The 17,629-nt window shown below is 44.6% G+C and overlaps 1 protein-coding gene across 1 annotated transcript in view; it reads right to left on the bottom strand.

Moving 5' to 3' along the window:
- DNAH14 (dynein axonemal heavy chain 14) overlaps positions 1–17,629 on the bottom strand; it is a 1,270,113-nt gene that overhangs the window by 304,761 nt on the left and 947,723 nt on the right. Inside the window, exon 62 of the mRNA XM_086926153.1 lies at positions 2,521–2,680. Within this exon, the coding sequence (XP_086782279.1) occupies positions 2,521–2,680 (160 nt within the window). The remainder of the gene's footprint in view (positions 1–2,520; positions 2,681–17,629) is intronic.

Below are 17,629 nucleotides of genomic sequence, written 5' to 3'. Positions count from 1 at the left end.
ATAGAAACGGAGGAGTACTTGTATTTACGATGCCTAAATCCTACCATAACTTGTTTCTACCACCTACCGAAGGTGCACAAGGACAGAGTAAAGCCACCCGGACGACCAATTGTAAGTGCCCAAGGGAGCCTTTTGGAACATTTATCTATCTATATTGATTATTTACTGATTGATCATGTCAAGATGTTAAGAAGTTATATAAGAGACACAAAAGACTTATTAAGCAAGCTAGAACAGCTCATGTTGAGAGAAGGAGATCTACTTACAACAATGGACATCACTAGCCTTTATACTAGCATAGGACATAAGCACGGCATGGAAGCAGTAGAACAGATTTTGTCAACGAGAGAGGCTAACTTTGCTGAACACAATGTTATGCTTTTGGAATTCTTATTCTTCAGCCTAAATAATAATATTTTTCTGTACCAAGACCAATATTATAAACAGTTGGTAGGGGTAGCCATGGGCACGAGTTATTCCCCCAGTTTTGCTAATATCTTTGTGGGATGGTGGGAGGAAAATGAGGCATGGAACCCCAAATATGAAGAGTGGACACAACACATATTAGTGTGGTACAGATATATAGATGATCTGATGATTGTTTGGCGAGAATCAAAAAGTAAGGCAGAAGAATACATTGAGAAACTCAATAATAACATATATAACTTACGTTTCACTAAAGAAATAAGTGACAGAAAAGTAAATTTTCTAGATTTAGAAATAAGAATAGAGCAAGGTAAGATGCACACACAGCTATTCAGAAAACCTACAGCTGGGAACTCGATATTACACTCCATGAGTAGTCATCCACCTAAGCTGATCTACAGCAATCCGTATGGAGAATTATTGCGTATAAAACGCAATTGTACATCAGAAGAAGATTTTAAGGAGAATGCAAGAAAAAGTGTAGATAGATTTAGACAGCGAGGCTATGGGGAGAAGTGTCTAAAAGAAGCCCAGATAAAAGTGGATAACATCCCACGGAAAGAAACGTTGAAAATCAGAACTAAGGATACCGAAATGGAAGGGAAATTTAGACTAATCACTACCTATTCAGAAGGGGCTGGAATGTTAAGAACAGCACTGAGAAAGAGCTGGAATCTGCTAACAACTGATCCAATAATAGGTGCAGATATTCCAAAGCAACCCATGATAACCTATAGGAGAGCGAGGGCACTAAGGAACACCTTGACAAGCAGCTACCTCACACGTCCTGTAGAGCAACCATTCAGTAAACCCATAACAGGTTTCTACCCATGTGGACGCTGCAAAGCGTGTAAACATAGCAAGAAAGTGACATCTTACCAGGTGAGAGGGCAGCAGCGGCAAATCAAATCTTTACTAACCTGCACAACACCATTCACAGTCTATTGCCTAGTGTGTCCGTGTGGATTGCGCTATATAGGAAGTACAGTGAACCCCACGAAAATGCGCATCCTGGAACACCTCAGAGCAATCGCAAATTGTGATCCATCATATCCAGTGGCGAGACACTATAAACAACACCATAAGAGCAATAATGAGCAACTGGAATATTTTGCATTAGATCAAGTACCTATCAACCCTAGAGGGGGGTAGACTACAAAAACTAAGGAGGTTGAAATCCAGGCATATAATAGACATCGGAACTAAGAACCCCGGGGGGCTCAATAGCCATGAAGAAATTACTGAAAATTTCTGAAACTATGAAATGTTAGTAAGTTTTAAGATAAGATGAACTGGTGATTTTGCGATTTAATTTATTTTGTTTTGTTTAATCTTATTTTGGTTAAAGGGTTATAATTTGCACAGTGTGGTTAGTAAATCAAGACTAACGAGAAAACAGGAGGGTTACGCTACATAAGCCCATCCAGGGCAATATTATAACACAGGATGATGTGAAATAATGTGAAATAATTTGAAAGTAAAACTGTTTGTAAATATGCACAAGCCCATCCAGGGCGTAATTAAGGCAACAAACGTTTTAAAAAACTGTGAATAACTGTTATGAATAGCCGTTACAATATGGCGCACATGTTTGGGAAGTAGCCCTATTTCGATCTCGATGACAATGTATCACGTGAAGGGTATTTAAATTAAGAAAAATGGCGCGTCAGTGTACCACTGACAAAGGCAGGAGCCGAAACGCGTCTGGTGCTCAGAGGGTCGAAAATAAAAACTCTGATCCTCCTCCCGCGAGTGCTGTTTTCTTTGTAAAGACGAAAAGAAAGGAGCTACGATAATTGCGAGGTACGCCCCTCGCAACACGCACCCGTGCATGAGTGCATGACCCGGCGTAACGAGGAGCAGTAATATATATATGTATATATATATATATATATATATATATATATATATATATATATGAACTTTTCTTTCTCCTACAATAGCGTATGCAGGTATAAATATATATATTTTGCCAAGTGCTCCATAATCCAGCGTGTGGGTGGTAGAATTTAGTGCTTATTACTATTGATGAAGATACCCTGGAAGAAAACATAGGAATTTCGGAAGCAGCCAAAAACATGCTTTTAGAATTACCTTCTCAGGTAAGCTGTCCTTATCGAGATTAACCAGTGTTTTTAGAAATCCTGAATCTCCAAGCAGAAGTTTTGCTGTTGCCCAATCTTGTTTCTTTTGCAAAAGGGTACACACAGCATTCATAACACTTAGGACAAGGTTGGGAGGGTGAGTGTACACTCTAAGACAAAAAAAAAATGAAGACCGCTTTAAAAACCAACACATTTACATGCATGACACAAAACATCTAACTAGCCATACTTCAAAGAAAATATTTAAATATTAGAGGCAAAATAAACACAGACAGTGTGTATATTTTAACTGATCTACTGAGTTTATTGACCAGCTGTTACATTTTTAATCAGAGTATGTTATAGCCTTATAGCCTGCTGCTGAGGGCTATACTGGTTGTTAAAGGCCCTGAACAAGAGTTACAGCCCCGAGCCCCAGGCGAGGCCCTATCACGAGAGAGAGGGCTTTTAGGTATATCCCAAGGCAGAAGGGCTATAAGGCTATTAGGACATTCCACCCACTAAGGGTAGAATGTTCGAAACTAAAAAGTGAGAAACCTGTAGACAATTATTGGAATGTTGGAGCTCCGGGCTTATTCCAGGCATTATAAGCCAGAAGCTACTCCATTGTCTTCAAAGGAGCTCTCTACGTTCCACTGTTCTAATATACATTTGCAGAGGCTGCAATCAAGGGGGAAAGTCATAATCCCAGAATATTCTTAACTAATAGAGGTTGATCTTTGACTTACAATGCTCTAACTGGACTGGGCTTTGAGTCACAAGTTGAGCGCTTATATGTTGTTCAAAGGGGCAAAATGGCAACCCTAGTGGAAAAGGAAAAGATGCCAAGCATTACCTTCCCTTTCACAGTACCTTCGTGTGACTCTTCCGGCAAATCAGAGGACTTTAGGGAAAAGTCGGAGACATTTGTTTTGATTTATTTTAATGTGTGTTTATAGTGCCTGTCCACTTCCAGGTTGCAGGATAAAGGTTTACATAAGTGATGTGCCATATTATGGGAAGGGGTATTCAGCCACTGGGTACACAAGTGAACATCCAAAATGCATTCAGCGCATTCATGCCAACCCCCTTTTTCTTACAAAAAAGATTTGTGGGTTACCATTCAGATGCACTCTAAGGCAGAATGATCGCCTGTGCATGGGCAAGTATAGCAGACACATTGAAGAGGCGGTGAAGGTAATGCTCTTCTCCAGTATGCAGACTGCTTTCCTGCTGCTGAAGGGGGCAGGGGTCGTCAGAGCTGCAATTGGGAGTTGAGCTTCCAGACTGCATCTACCTTTGTGACACCATCAGGTCCCCTCTTTAAGGGCCATGATGCAGTGTGCACATGTGTAATTACGGCCAGATTAGACTCTGGTGCATTGACAATGTGAACCCGCATGAAGGAGGAAGCACTGGAAAGCTACAGGAGAGACATCGAAAAGCTAAACGGGAGACCTAGTTGTTAATGAGGAGAGATTATGGTGAGAAATGAGGTGGCCATAGGTGGCTGTTGAGGAAAAATCGTGGAGGGGAGCAGAGAGGGAGACCAGGAAGGTCATGAGAATGCTAAAGAATTAATGAGGAAACATGCAAGGTAGTGGTGTATGGCAAAATAATGGGGACCCTCTCCAGAACGTGAAGAGGTTTCCCCAGGGTCTCCCATACCTTACAGATATTCATTGGCCTTGGACTGGACGGGGGCCTCTTGAAGCATTAGGGGGGGGTGAAGTGTTTGCGGCTCCTTGCACCACAAGAACTGTAGGAGCTTGATGTACACCCCTGAAGCAGGATGAGGATACAAGCTAGGCTGAATAAGAGAAATGTGAGCAACACAATGAGCTATGGGGAAGTTAGAGTACTGGGGTGTTGAGTATTAATGGGGGACCTAGAGAACCTATAGGGCTAAAGGGAAAGCATGGGACTGAGCGAGCCATTTAACATATGATGAGATCAAGGATCATGGAGCTGATAGAGAGTCATATGGGCTAATAGAAGCCACAAGGTGCCTTATTGGAGACATCAGGGTCATAGGATGTTGGGGACTAATGGAGAAGTATGGGGCATTTAGATAAGACATAAAAATGAAACAAACATGAGGAGCCACCGGTGCAAACGTTCTTCTGCAGCTACAAGGTGGGCATAAGGGGTTGATGAGGAAAAATGGGGAGATAACAGAAGATAGGAGGCACTGATAAGCAGACATGGAAGGCTGTCAGGAAGAACTTAAGGGATGATGGTAAAATGAGCGTGAAAGATGGAGAGACATGGGAGGAAAAAGATAAGCAAGCAGGGATTACAGTGATGCTGTCACAAATAAAGATGTCTCACAATAGGCTCTTCCTCTGGCTCTGGTAGGACAAACCCAACCAACAGACCTAGAGGAGTAAAACATGACAAAATCTGTGGAACAAACAATATCTAGGCAGGTAAAGCAGCACTTCCCATGTGATCTATGTAAGTAAATTGGGGTTGATTGCAAGGGATATTGAACCAGTGGTTGGTAGGCAAAGAATGGAAACAATAAATGTTACTGTAACCATAATCCTCTGACAGCATGAGCCTGCATAATATTACATTGTAGTCACCCTGGCCAATATACGTCTATTTTAACTTCTCAATATAGAGCACTGATAATTTGGCATTGTATGGCACTTTCAACTTAGAGAGCATTTGCAACCTGTTAGAGGATTGTCAGATTCTATTACAATCATATAGCTATGAATTTGTATCTTGCCCATTTATCTGGTGGTCTAGGGGCACTGATAATTTCTCTGTTTGTGGGAACAATTTTAGTGACAAGTAAGATGATGGTACTTGTTTTGGTGTGTTTAGATCTACATCAGTGAGATTTTAAAGTTATTTTCTTCATTCTGCACTATTAGAAGGCTTTTTATACGTGCATACAGTTAAAGTTCCAGTGGTTGCATCAGGGCCAAAGGTTGTTAAGTGTCACTTTTTATGATGTCATCATAGTCATGGGTCAGGAGAGGATTCTTCTTGTAACGCCACTGATAACTTTGTAGTGTAGTTCCTATATTCCCAATAGGCTCTGCGCATTGGAATAATATATATTATAGATTTGACATAGAACTGAGGTCTACTAGGTCTCTATCGAATATATTGGACTTAATTGTGAGTGCTAGCTAGCTCAGAGGTCACTAGAAACTTTCTCGAATGAACAAGAAGGGATTCGTTTTTGACAACTGCATAAACATGACAACTTTGTTTCCCAAGAATAAGAAATGTATCTCTAGAGCCGCGGAAACAATAGATAGGTATTTCACTCAGTCAATCGTGCATGCTTCGTTTCACCAGAGGTGCAGAGAAAGAGTGAGAGGGGCGTTTTCAATACAAAGTATTTTTTGAACAGTCTTCTTTCTCATGCAGAGGAAATGAACTGCTATATCGTAATACTGGTTGCAAAGTACAATGCGTACCGTACGAAGAGTATTATAAAATAATACTGTAAAAGCATGATATGGTTTCTAAGCCATAAAATACATAGAATACATACATTAATAAATAAAGACTAAAAAGTACTCAACTCGTGCTTCTAAAATACGCCTACCCCGGTGTACCTAACCTATGTCTAGTACAAGGGAAGAAGTAAGTAGGTGTAGCTTAGTTTCAGTATTCTTTTGCCAAGAATCTATTCAAGAATTTTCTAAGGGTCTAATCCGCTCCGTACCTTGGTTTTAGAATGAAGGAGGTCTGGTCTCTCTCTCTCAGGACTATATTTCTCAACAACCCGCAAGGGTAGCTTGGAAACACTGGAGCTGGATTTCTCGGCAAGAGAAAAGACAGCGTCTCTCTCAGTGCGTCTGCTGGAGGGTCGGTTTTCTTCGGCACTTGCTGCGGCGAACTGTGTCATGTAGGTAGATAGTCAAACTGCTCCAAACCACCGTGTGTTTGCCTGGGCAAGTGTGGGCATATTTATACCTTAAAGGTGCCGAGTTTGATGTACGGTTGGACATAATAATGTCATCAAAGAATCAGTTCTTTGAAAACTCCATGAGTTCTTGGTTAAATCAATATTTAAGCAAGGGAAGTCCGTGACTGCTGAAGGCGGGTTTTTCCAAGAAATCGTTGTGGATTTTCAAAACTAGTGGAAGTAGCCATGCCGTATTTAGACTGCATAGGCTAAGTCTAAATATGGTTATGATTTCTATGCCTATATAAGGATAGGGTGATTTATACCTGTTGGACCTAGAATTGCTAAGCCACCTAGGGTAGCCTGGCCTAGGGTAAGACAGTCACTAAATAGAGGCACATGTGTAAAGGTTGCCCACCTCCCAGCAGTAACTCAATGCAATTCCACACAAAAATGACACTACACCAATCTTTGTGTAAAAATACGAGCTGTTTTATAAAATTCTTATATAGATCTTTCTCTGTTATTTGTATTTTAGCAATTAATTACACTGTACATCTTCACATTTTCCACAGCATCACCTGTAACACTATGAAACCTCAGCTCAACCACCTCTTAACATTTTAACTTCCCACAATGATTACATTAGGAGGCACTGTCTTGATACTTTAGATTAATACCTCCCCGCTCCAAGATCGGCACTTACAAGTGATGGCCTACTTGTACCCGGTTTCCAAGCACCAAAGATTTAGCATCTATTTCTGAATTCCCCCAATAAGCGAATCCTAGGCATTAAATGAGATACAGGTAAATTGGCATTCCATTTGGCAACTTGAACTAGAGTTACGAAACATCAATGGGATTGAGGAACTCCCCTCCCCTTGCCTCAGTTACTGAAGCGCTTGATAACTGTCTTATCCCTGGCAATGAAGAACAAGAGCCTTTCACAAGGGCTTTCCACAGTGGACCGCCAAGGTGTTCAAGTTATCAATACACTGCTCGCATCATAAATGCCCATCAATGTTATTCTCTCCAAGTCAGCCCCGCAGCTCTAGCTCAGTTCACTCGGGCTCTGCCTCTGCCTCATCCAGCCTGTTTAACGAGGGAAGGCCGGCATCTAATTTCCAACTTCCCCGCCTTCCCTTAGATTCTCCTTACTTGCGGACAGCAGCGCTCGACTTCCCGCCTCTCCTCAGAATCTCACCAGGACTCGGCGAGCGAGCCTCTCCACCAACTTTGGGAGGTCTGGGTGGGACTGCTGGGTCCGCGTCACGCCGTCTCCTCACTGAAGAGACCTCCGTCTCCAAGCACACGCCGGGCCTGCGCAGGGGTGCAGCGACTGAGGCGCAGGGCCGGTCTCCTCCTCTCGTTGGCGGTGATGTTCTTGCAGGTTCCGCCCACCAGCGCTCGAAGCTCCGCGGTCACTCCGCCCCCTCCCTGACGCTTCCAGACTCTACACAGTGAGTCTGCGCAAGGGATCAGCGTCTGACAAGATTCGGCTCTTTGGCCTCACGATCGCCCCGTAGTGCAACCAAGGAACGGTTACTCTGTCACTACCAGGGTCACGATCAGGACTCCTCCACTTCGCTCAGCAGCGGTGCCCTCCCACTCAGAAGCGGGTCAAGGAGAGGATAAGGTCCACTTCCACTACCACCTGAATTTAACCGGTGAGGGCCAATTACGGGCAATGTCAAGTATGGACCCAGGTAGAGTCTGGATCGCGTATTTCTTCCAATCCAGGCCTTGATTCTCACAAAGCTCAGGAATCTGGTAGTTTACTCCCACGCCAGATATAGTGGTCAGGAAGTCCCCACTCAGCAGGGCCAGGTCTATAGGAAAGGGGCAGCGACAGCAGAAGAGTAGCAACCCTCACACAGGAAGTCAACCCTCTAAGCTTCCTAACCCTCTTAACCCACAGCCTGCACTCCGACTGGTTCAGTGGCTACACAAAATGGCTACCCTGCCCCTAGCCTTTTATAGTCTGACCACTAAGGTTCCAGTAGGGTCCAGAAGATTCTGGAAGGCCTCAATGCTATCCTATGGGATTTCCCTCAGGGGCTGGCAGTTGTGGCAGTTGAAAACCACCATTTTGTAGATTTAGGTGAATTCCAGTCAGAAAAGGCACCTAGGCCTGAGGTGAAAAACTATGAGGGCAAAAGAGCATCTATCCCCCAGGACAACACCTTAAAAATCTAGTGGACACAAAAAGATAAAAAGGGTATGAGGGGCAAAAAGGGGACAAAATAAATAAATAATAGGAGGGGCTACGCAAAAGGCCAGACAGGTCTAACAATACCCATATATGGGCATGAATCGGTAAAATTACACTAGTGGTCTAAATTCATATACAACAACCTCACCTGATTTCGGTGAATGGCACTGGTTAGGTAGGTAGGAACGAGAGGACGCCATTGTTATAGGACTGGAGTCATTTCCAGAACTACTGCAAACTGACTGAATCTCTTATTAGTGTTTTTTCCATTGCCAATAGTACATGCTGCGGGATTAGTGCATGACACACATAATATTGCTGCAATGCATCACAGCCCTGAAGCATGTGATGATGGGAATTCTGATGTATATAAGTTAATGGAAAACGAAAACTGAGAAACCACAAACCAAAAAATGGAAAACCAATATTCAAGAAAGACAGTTTTAAGATAATCTAAAATTAAAGAAACCATTTTAAAGGAAAGATAATTTTAAGAAAAAGCCCTAAATCACATTAAACTTGGGTGGAATTTAAGGATTGTGAGGGTTTTTTGTTCGGTGATGTTTAGAGCGGATGAGGTTTTTTTATGGGACGAGCATGGATTACGGTTTTTAGGGTTCAGGAATGGGTGGAGTTTAGGGATTGTGAGGGATTTTTAGGGTTCACAGATGAGTGGAGTTTAGAGATGCCGGAAACCGTCTTGTGACGCTGGAGAGGAACCAAAAGTGACCTTGAATTAGATGGGAGGACCTGATTGGATGAGAACGAGCGGACCTGAAAGGGAACTATTACTGGTATATGCAAATGTCTATTGTAATTGGTTGTCTTTGGAGGAGCTAATCTGATTGGCCTGCTAAAACTTTTAAAAGGGGAACAGCGCGAAGTGTTCCACAGCAGCAGGATTTATCAGACCGGCTGTACGTGGACACAAGCGCGTGGCGGAAATTGCAGGTAAGCGGTTGAAGGAGTATTAAAATGGCAAGTTGTGAGGTAAAAGATAGGAGTTCTTTTACTTTGTAGGGGGTTCGCCCAAAGTGAAGAAGCTTAGGGGCATTCATTGATTTTTGGCTTAGACGGCCTGTGAGTGGGAGGCGGTGTCAGTGGTAATTGCAAAACTAACTGCAAATGAGTTGTATCTGTTTAGGGGATCTTTCCTTTTATCAACACACTAGCAACCCGTCCCGACGTTGTCCGGGTATGAATTGCTGCCGGCCAGTAGTATATTGTTTTGTAGGATTTCGTTTTGATAGCATTTCTTATCTGTGACAGGCCTGTGAAACGCTCTGATTCACAGTGCACTGCTGATGCACTTAAGAGTGCGCGTTCAGAAGTGTGTGAACTCGAGACTCCCTACTTTATTTTTCCTTGCAATAGTATATAGCGCGAACTCGACAACATGGCATGAGCACAATGTACATTACAGAAGAACACATTCATTTGTGGTAGGCACGGGGGGACAAAGCGATTTGCCTGGAATCGCAGGATGTTGAGCTGATGCAGAGATTTGAACGTAGCTGCCCAGCTCTAAAGTTCGCAATTCTAGAACTTGTGGCGGGAGGTGTGTCTAAAAGTGTATGTCGGTGCAGGCCATCAATGAGAGCGACCTGTGCATTTTTCAAATGGGTGGTGAAAAAATATGAGTATGTTGCTGGAGATGTGGGCCGCCGTGCCACCAATGTACTTACCGGGGGAGGGTAAACACCCATTATTCCGCAACTTTCCTTCTGCAAACCATCACTCCGAAAGTACATAACTCCGCAATGCCATTATAACGCATGGCATTACATTTTATATGCTTTTACCACGCATACATTTACAACGAAATTCGCTGTAAATGCACGAATGGTAAAAGCATGTTTTTTTTTATGTTCGGATAAGGTAAGTATGGGTATAGGGGTATATGTTTTGGGGTACTGAGGTATATGTTTGGGGTGTTTGGGTATTTTAAGGGTTCAGATATAGTTTTGGGTTATGGTGTACAAGGGTAGTTTTAGGGTTTAGGGATAGGTATGAGTTTTGGGGTACAGGGGTATTTTTAGGGTTCAGGGCTAGGTTTGGGTTTTTGGGGTATAGGGGTATATTTAGGGTTCAGGGGTAGGTTTGGGTTTTGGGGTACAGGGGTATTTTAAGGGTTCAGGGCTAGGTTTGGGTTTTGGGGTACATGGGTTTTTTTAGGGTTCAGAACTAGGTTTGGGTTTTGGGGTACAGGGGTATTTTAGGGTTCAGGGTGAGGTTTGGGTTTTGGGGTACTGTGGTATTTTTAGGGTTCAGGAGTAGGTTTGGGTTTTGGGGTACAGGGGTATTTTTAAGGGTTCAGGGCTAGGTTTGGGTTTTGGGGTACAGGGGTATTTTAGGGTTCAGGGCTAGGTCAGGGTTTTGGGGTACAGGGGTATTTTTAGGGTTCAGGGGTAGGTTTGGGTTTTGAGGTACAGGGGTATTTATAGCGTTCAGGGCTAGGTTTGGGTTTTGGGGTACAGGGGTATTTTTAGGGTTTAGGGATAGGTTTGGGTTTTGGGGTACAGGGTATATTTATAGGGTTAAGATGGGTTAGTGTTTAAGGGTGTTGGGGTATTTTAAGGAGTAAGGGTGGGTTATGATTATGGGGTGCAGAGGTATTTAAAGGGATCAGGGTGGGATTAGCACACGATATGAGACATGGCATGAAGGGCGGAATGTACCACACGCCCCCAGCGTTTGTCACGCCCCCAGCACACTCTCACAACACAACACAGACACGCCCACAAGGGACTACTTTTCTGGCACAGTACTTTTACCTTTTAAATGTATAAGGTGGGCGTCTGCATAGCCTATGTCCTTCTGCTGCAACTGCCCTTTCCAACGCTGTATTGGGTGTTGTGATTGGTGCTGTGGTTCCGGAGATTACCCGCCTCAAAGGTTTGGGCTCTCTCTTTATTATATTAGTATAGATGACAGTTTTAAACTGTAAAAATAGTATGAAATATCGCTAGAGATAGGTGTCTAGTTAGCTTATTGATAAGTGGGGAAATTATAATATTGAGTGAGCGGTCTGAGATTGGCTCTTTTTCCTTTTCTTTTGATATTAGATTTACAATTTACATGGTAAATCTGCAATTGCTCAGGAAAAGGCTCAGAGAAGTAGCGCGTTTCAGAGGCTTATTAGCGCGGTTCACTAGCGCGTTGGTTAGCTTGCTCTGCGAGGCATTTAATTTTATAATACTCTTTTAACTGGTGGGACTTAATTTCTTACTGCATATTTTTTAACCTTCTATGGCCACTTACTTGCACTCTAATAGTATCCTCACCGCTCTTTAGCAGGTCGCTTGCCACAGCTACGTTTACTACCGCCATCTTGGGGATAGTTGGGACGTTTTGTGGGTGCCATCTTGGGGCAGCGTTCTAGCTGTCAGGGGGATCCCGACGACGCCTACTTAAGATGTTCGTTCCTTTAAGGCTGGTCCTGTACAAGGTAAATCTGCAATTGCTCAGGAAAAGGCTCATAGAAGCAGCGCGTTTCAGAGGCTTATTAGTGCGGTTCACTAGCGCCTTGGTTAGCTTGCTCTGCGAGGCCTTTAATTTTATAATACTCTTTTAACTGGTGGGACTTAATTTCTCACTGCATATTTTTTAACCTTCTATGGCGACTTACTTGCACTCTAATAGTATCCTCACCGCTCGTTAGCGTGTCGCTTGCCACAGCTACATTTACTAACGCCATCTTGGGGATAGTTGGGACGTTTTGTGGGCGCCATCTTTGGGCAGCGTTCTAGCTGTCAGGCGGATCCCGACGACGCCTACTTAAACCTGCCACATGCTAGCGCGCAGCGGGTGCGCCGTGGGCGCGCCGGAGGCTCCCCAGAGGCGAGCCCATCTACGCCCATCCACGACCAACCGGAACCAGGGGCCACAACCCCTGGCCAATCTATCAGGTACTGTAGAACCGCTTTATTGAAGTACAATCAGGCTGAACTACTTCCTACTCAGGAATGTATCACCTTGTTACGCCAGGAAGGGCTACTTAAGTCCTCGCGGCCTAGGGAGGGATGGGGAAATAAGACCTTAGATACTACCCTGAATTATGGCCATTTAAATACTCGTTCTTTACAGAGGCATAATTTAGACATTTTTTTGCTGCTGCAGGACTTTGGGATTGACATCCTTGGGATCACGGAAACGTGGCTCGAGGAATCTTCTACCCCAGAGTTGGTGGCCTCTCTTCCCCCGAATTTCAATGCTATCTGGCTCAATCGCACGGGCACAAAGAGAGGAGGAGGGGTTGCGTTACTTTACAATAGTTGCTGGAGGGCAGAAAGAGTATGTGCTGAAAGTTTAGGTGGAGCAGAGGTCCTAGGAGTGCGGCCCTCATCCTCCTGGACCTCTCCGCGGCATTCGACACTGTCTGCCACCGCACCCTAGCGCAGCGCCTCAGCAACGTCGGAATCCAGGAGAAGGCCCTAGAATGGATCATCTCCTTCCTCGCCGGAAGGACTCAGAGAGTCCGCCTACCCCCGTTCAGATCAGAAGCCTCCGAAGTCATCTGCGGCGTCCCTCAAGGCTCCTCGCTCAGCCCCACCCTCTTCAATGTCTACATGAGCCCCCTCGCGGCCATCGCACGCCAACAACACCTCAACATCATCTCCTACGCCGACGACACCGAGCTGATCCTCTCCCTCACCAACGACCCCGCCACCGCCAGAGCCAACCTACACGAAGGAATGAAAGATGTAGCCGCCTGAAACTGAACTCAGACAAGACGGAAGTTCTCATCTTGGGCTCCTCCCCCTCCGCCTGGGACGACGCCTGGTGGCCCCCCGCCCTGGGCAGTGCACCTAAACCAACAGACCACGCACGCAACCTGGGCTTCATCCTGGACTCCTCCCTCTCCATGACCAGACAAGTCAACGCCGTCTCCTTGTCCTGCTTCAACATCCTGCGCATGCTACGCAAGATCTTCCGGTGGATCCCCACCGAGACCAGGAAGACGGTCACCCAGGCCCTCGTCACCAGCCGTCTGGACTACGGCAACGCCCTCTATGCCGGAACCACCGCCAAGCTCCAGAAGAGACTCCAGCAAATCCAGAACGCCTCAGCAAGACTCATCCTCGACATCCCCCGACGCAGCCACATCTCCGGACACCTGAGAGACCTGCACTGGCTCCCGGTCAACAAGAGAATCACCTTCTGTCTCCTCACCCACGCACACAAAGCCCTACACAACCAAGGCCCAAGATACCTCAACAGCCGCCTCAACTTCTACACTCCCACTCTCCAGCTTCGATCGACCAGCCACGCCCTCGCCGCCGTCCCCCGCATCCGAAGAGCCACCACGGGAGGAAGGTCCTTCTCCTACCTGGCCGCCAAGACCTGGAACTCCCTCCCGACCCACCTCCGCCTGACCCAAGACCACCTCGCCTTCAGGAAGCAGCTCAAGACCTGGCTGTTCGAGCAGTAGCGGACCCCCCCTCCCCAAGCGCCTTGAGACCCTCCGGGTGAGTAGCGCGCTATATAAATGTCATTGATTGATTGATTGATTGATTGATTGAAATTTGAGATGGGTACTATCTGTTTAGTCATCTTATTGTTGTACCGTCCTCCCTGGGCTAAACCAACATTCTTGGATCACCTACTTGAGGTTGTCCATGACCTCAGATCCCGCTATGAGAATCTGATGGTAATGGGAGATTTTAACTACCATTGGGAGAGCTCCCCTAAGGAAGGGCAAGCAATCCATCTAGAAGAGGCTTTAATGGCCTTAGGTATGATCCAATTGGTGATCGGTTCTACCCATGAAAAAGGCCATACCTTAGATCTGGTATGGACAACAGAGTCTGCCCCAGGATATGTTACTACTACGCCATGTGTTTGGTCCGATCACTATTTGATTAGGGGCCAGAGGAAAGCCCACAGGGGTGGAGATAGACCTAGAGCGGCTTGGAAAATGGTAAGGAGATGGAAGAATATAGATGAGGAAAAGCTGGCTGGTCATTTATGTAATTCCACTGCTTTAGACATAGTAAACGAGACCATCAAGGTTGGTAGTCAAAAGCTATTTGACAAACTGAAGAAAGCCATTGACGCCGTTGCTCTGGCAAAAAAGGAGAAATGGGTTGATAAAGGGAGGCGGGCACCCTGGTTTGACGACACCCTGAGAACTAAGAAACAGGCTCTCCGGAAAGTGGAGAGAGCCTGGAGGAGGGATTACAATACTAATGCTCAGAGCCTATAAGTGCAGGAGCTTGCACTTTATAAGAAGGCTATTCTGGCTCGCAAAGCAGAGTATTTTGAGACCAGAATTGCGACAGCTCGAGACCCGCAAAAAGAAATCTTTAAGGTACTTTCGGAACTAAGAAACAATAAAGAGCAGAAGCCGGAGTTCTCTCAGGAAGACTGCCAGAACTTCCAGGATTTATTTACTAGGAAAATCGAAGATCTTCGGGGCGAAATATCCCGCACCCCAATTCTTGACTGTCCACTACAAATTATGCCAGACACCTGTGAGGCTCACTCCTCCCTAAACACATTACCCTTGATTACTAAGGAGACGTTAGCTAGTTTGGTGGAGAGAGTGAACTCTGGCTCTCAGGTGGACCCTTGCCCTCCCAGCGTTTTTAAGCTTGCTATGTCGGGGATTGAGGAGGACGTCCTTACCCTTTTAAAAAGGTCTTTGGAGATGGGACAGGTTCCAACTTCCTTCAAAGAGGCCCGGCTGATCCGGCTTCTTAAGAAGCCAGGGGCCGATGTTAAAAATGTAAAGAACTATAGGCCCATCTCCCAATTACCCTTTCTGGCTAAGGTGGTTGAGCAGCACGTTTTGACGTATCTGTCCAAACTTCTGGAGACTAACGACCTTTTAGAGCAAAATCAGGCTGGTTTTCAAAAACATCATAGCACGGAGCTGGTGATGTTATCCATTTTGGATGAACTAAGATGCAGAGCTGACAAGAAGATCCCTGGGGCCCTGGTGCTCTTAGATCTCTCCGCCGCGTTTGACACGGTGTGTCATAATTTACTGTTGAAGCGTCTGAGAGATCTGGGCATCGGGGGGGGCCGCTCTAGGCTGGCTAACTTCATTCCTGCAGGGAAGATCGCAGAGGGTTCAGTTGTCAGACCTGGTATCTTCAGCAGCGGCCATAACCTGTGGAGTTCCACAGAGCTCTGCTCTTTCACCGCTCCTTTTTAACATATATTTGCAGCCACTGATCTCAGCTCTTAATCAGATGGATTGTCAGATTAACAACTACGCTGACGACACACAGATTATCATTCAAATTGAGGACTCATTTGGAGCCCAAGCAGGCTGCATAATATCCTATAGTTCACGAGTAACTGGATGTCCACCAACTCCTTGAAGATCAATCCAGAGAAGACCGAAGTGTTGCCCATTACCATCACGGGCAACCCGTGGAATGATCGCCTCTGGCCCAGGGAGCTGGGTAGGACTCCAGTACCAGCAGGGGTGGTGAAAAGCTTGGGCATCCACATTGATGGTAACCTATCTATGAAGAATCAAGTGTCATCTGTGGTGGGCACATGCGTTGGTCTCCTTAGGCAGCTGCGTAAAATTTCCCAACTGCTGTCCTTTTCTACTTTAAGGACTGTGGCGTCCGCTATGATCTTAGGACGTCTGGACTATGGGAATGCCCTCTATGTCGCCCTTTCACAGCAACAACTCTCAAGACTGCAAATAGTCATGAATGATGCAGCCGGATTGATTTTTGGAAAACCAAGGAGCACGCATGCCTCTCCTCTCCTGTGTCAATTACATTGGCTCCCCATTAGGCAGAGGATATTATTCAAAGGCCTATGCATTACGCATAAGGCAGTCTATGGCAATGCGCCTAGATACATCAAAGCTAGACTGGTGCAATATATTCCTAGGAAGACTCTACGCTCGTCTGAGGACACTCTTCTGGTTAGCCTGCGCTACCGCATGTCCACCCTTGGTGGACGTGCCTTTTCGACCACCTTACCAGCAGCTTGGAACAAACTACCACTCTGCCTTCGGAAGAACCTAATTTACTGCCTTTCAGGCAGATGTTAAAAACTGTACTTTTCCGAGATGCATGGGGCGCTATTTAATCTGGTTGTCAGCTTCTGTATTGTTCAGTTTTTCTAAGTACAAGCGCTTAGAGACCTATTGGTGATAACGCGCTATATAAATTGAATAAATAAATAAAATAAATAAATAAATTTAAAGAATAACAAGGATTGAGAAGGAGGATTTTAAAAGATCAGATATTCTGGAAGAATAAACCTATTTGCAGAAGGTATGTATCACTACTACACTTTTGATGGAGATAGACAGTGCTTATTCTTTTTTGATATTTTGGATGAGTACAGGGTATTTACCAGGATAGAAATGTTTCTGTTCTAGAGTTTTTAAGAAGAGTGTCACAAAATTTATATAAAGCCACAATGAACTCTAATACAATGAGGAAGACAGACAAAGTGAGGAATAGAAAATACATCTAAAAACTGATAAATACAACAAATTAGGTGGGTGTTTTGATAGTAATAGGCAAAAGAATCAGGCCAAGGACAATAAATGTATTAATAATCGAGTACACTTTACTTTTAGAAATTTGAAATTTTGATGAGCTAAGAACAGCTAGAGAAAGAGATCTCACAGCGTTAAAAGATTAAATGAGTACAGAACCTAATTTTAGGTATTTCCCTCGTCTATTCATTTTGATTTTATGAGTGAATGACATCAAAGTAGACAAAAGAGTCTGTGTGAATAAATTTGATTGGATAAATTCATATCTTAAGAAAGCATTTTTGACTGTATTGATTTGGACATTATTTGTGCAAATGAAATCTCATGTATAATCAAAACAATACTTTACTTTTTGTTATTAAGATAAGACATATGTCTTTGTTGAAAGTATTGACTGTCATGATCCTGGGTTATGAAGTATAGAATAGAGATAGGCAGGTCTTTGCATAATAATATATTTGAATTGTTTTTTTATATAAGAGGAGTTTTGATTTGTATACATTTTTTTTCTCTGCAGCCCTGATGACGTCCAGCAAGGTACGAAATGCGTAGGCTGT

Source organism: Lissotriton vulgaris, chromosome 6, assembly GCF_964263255.1.
Source record: "Lissotriton vulgaris chromosome 6, aLisVul1.2, whole genome shotgun sequence".
Taxonomy (NCBI): Eukaryota; Metazoa; Chordata; class Amphibia; order Caudata; family Salamandridae; genus Lissotriton; species Lissotriton vulgaris.
The sequence above is the reverse complement of the archived record's forward strand: the minus strand, read 5'-3'. Positions and strand labels throughout refer to the sequence as shown.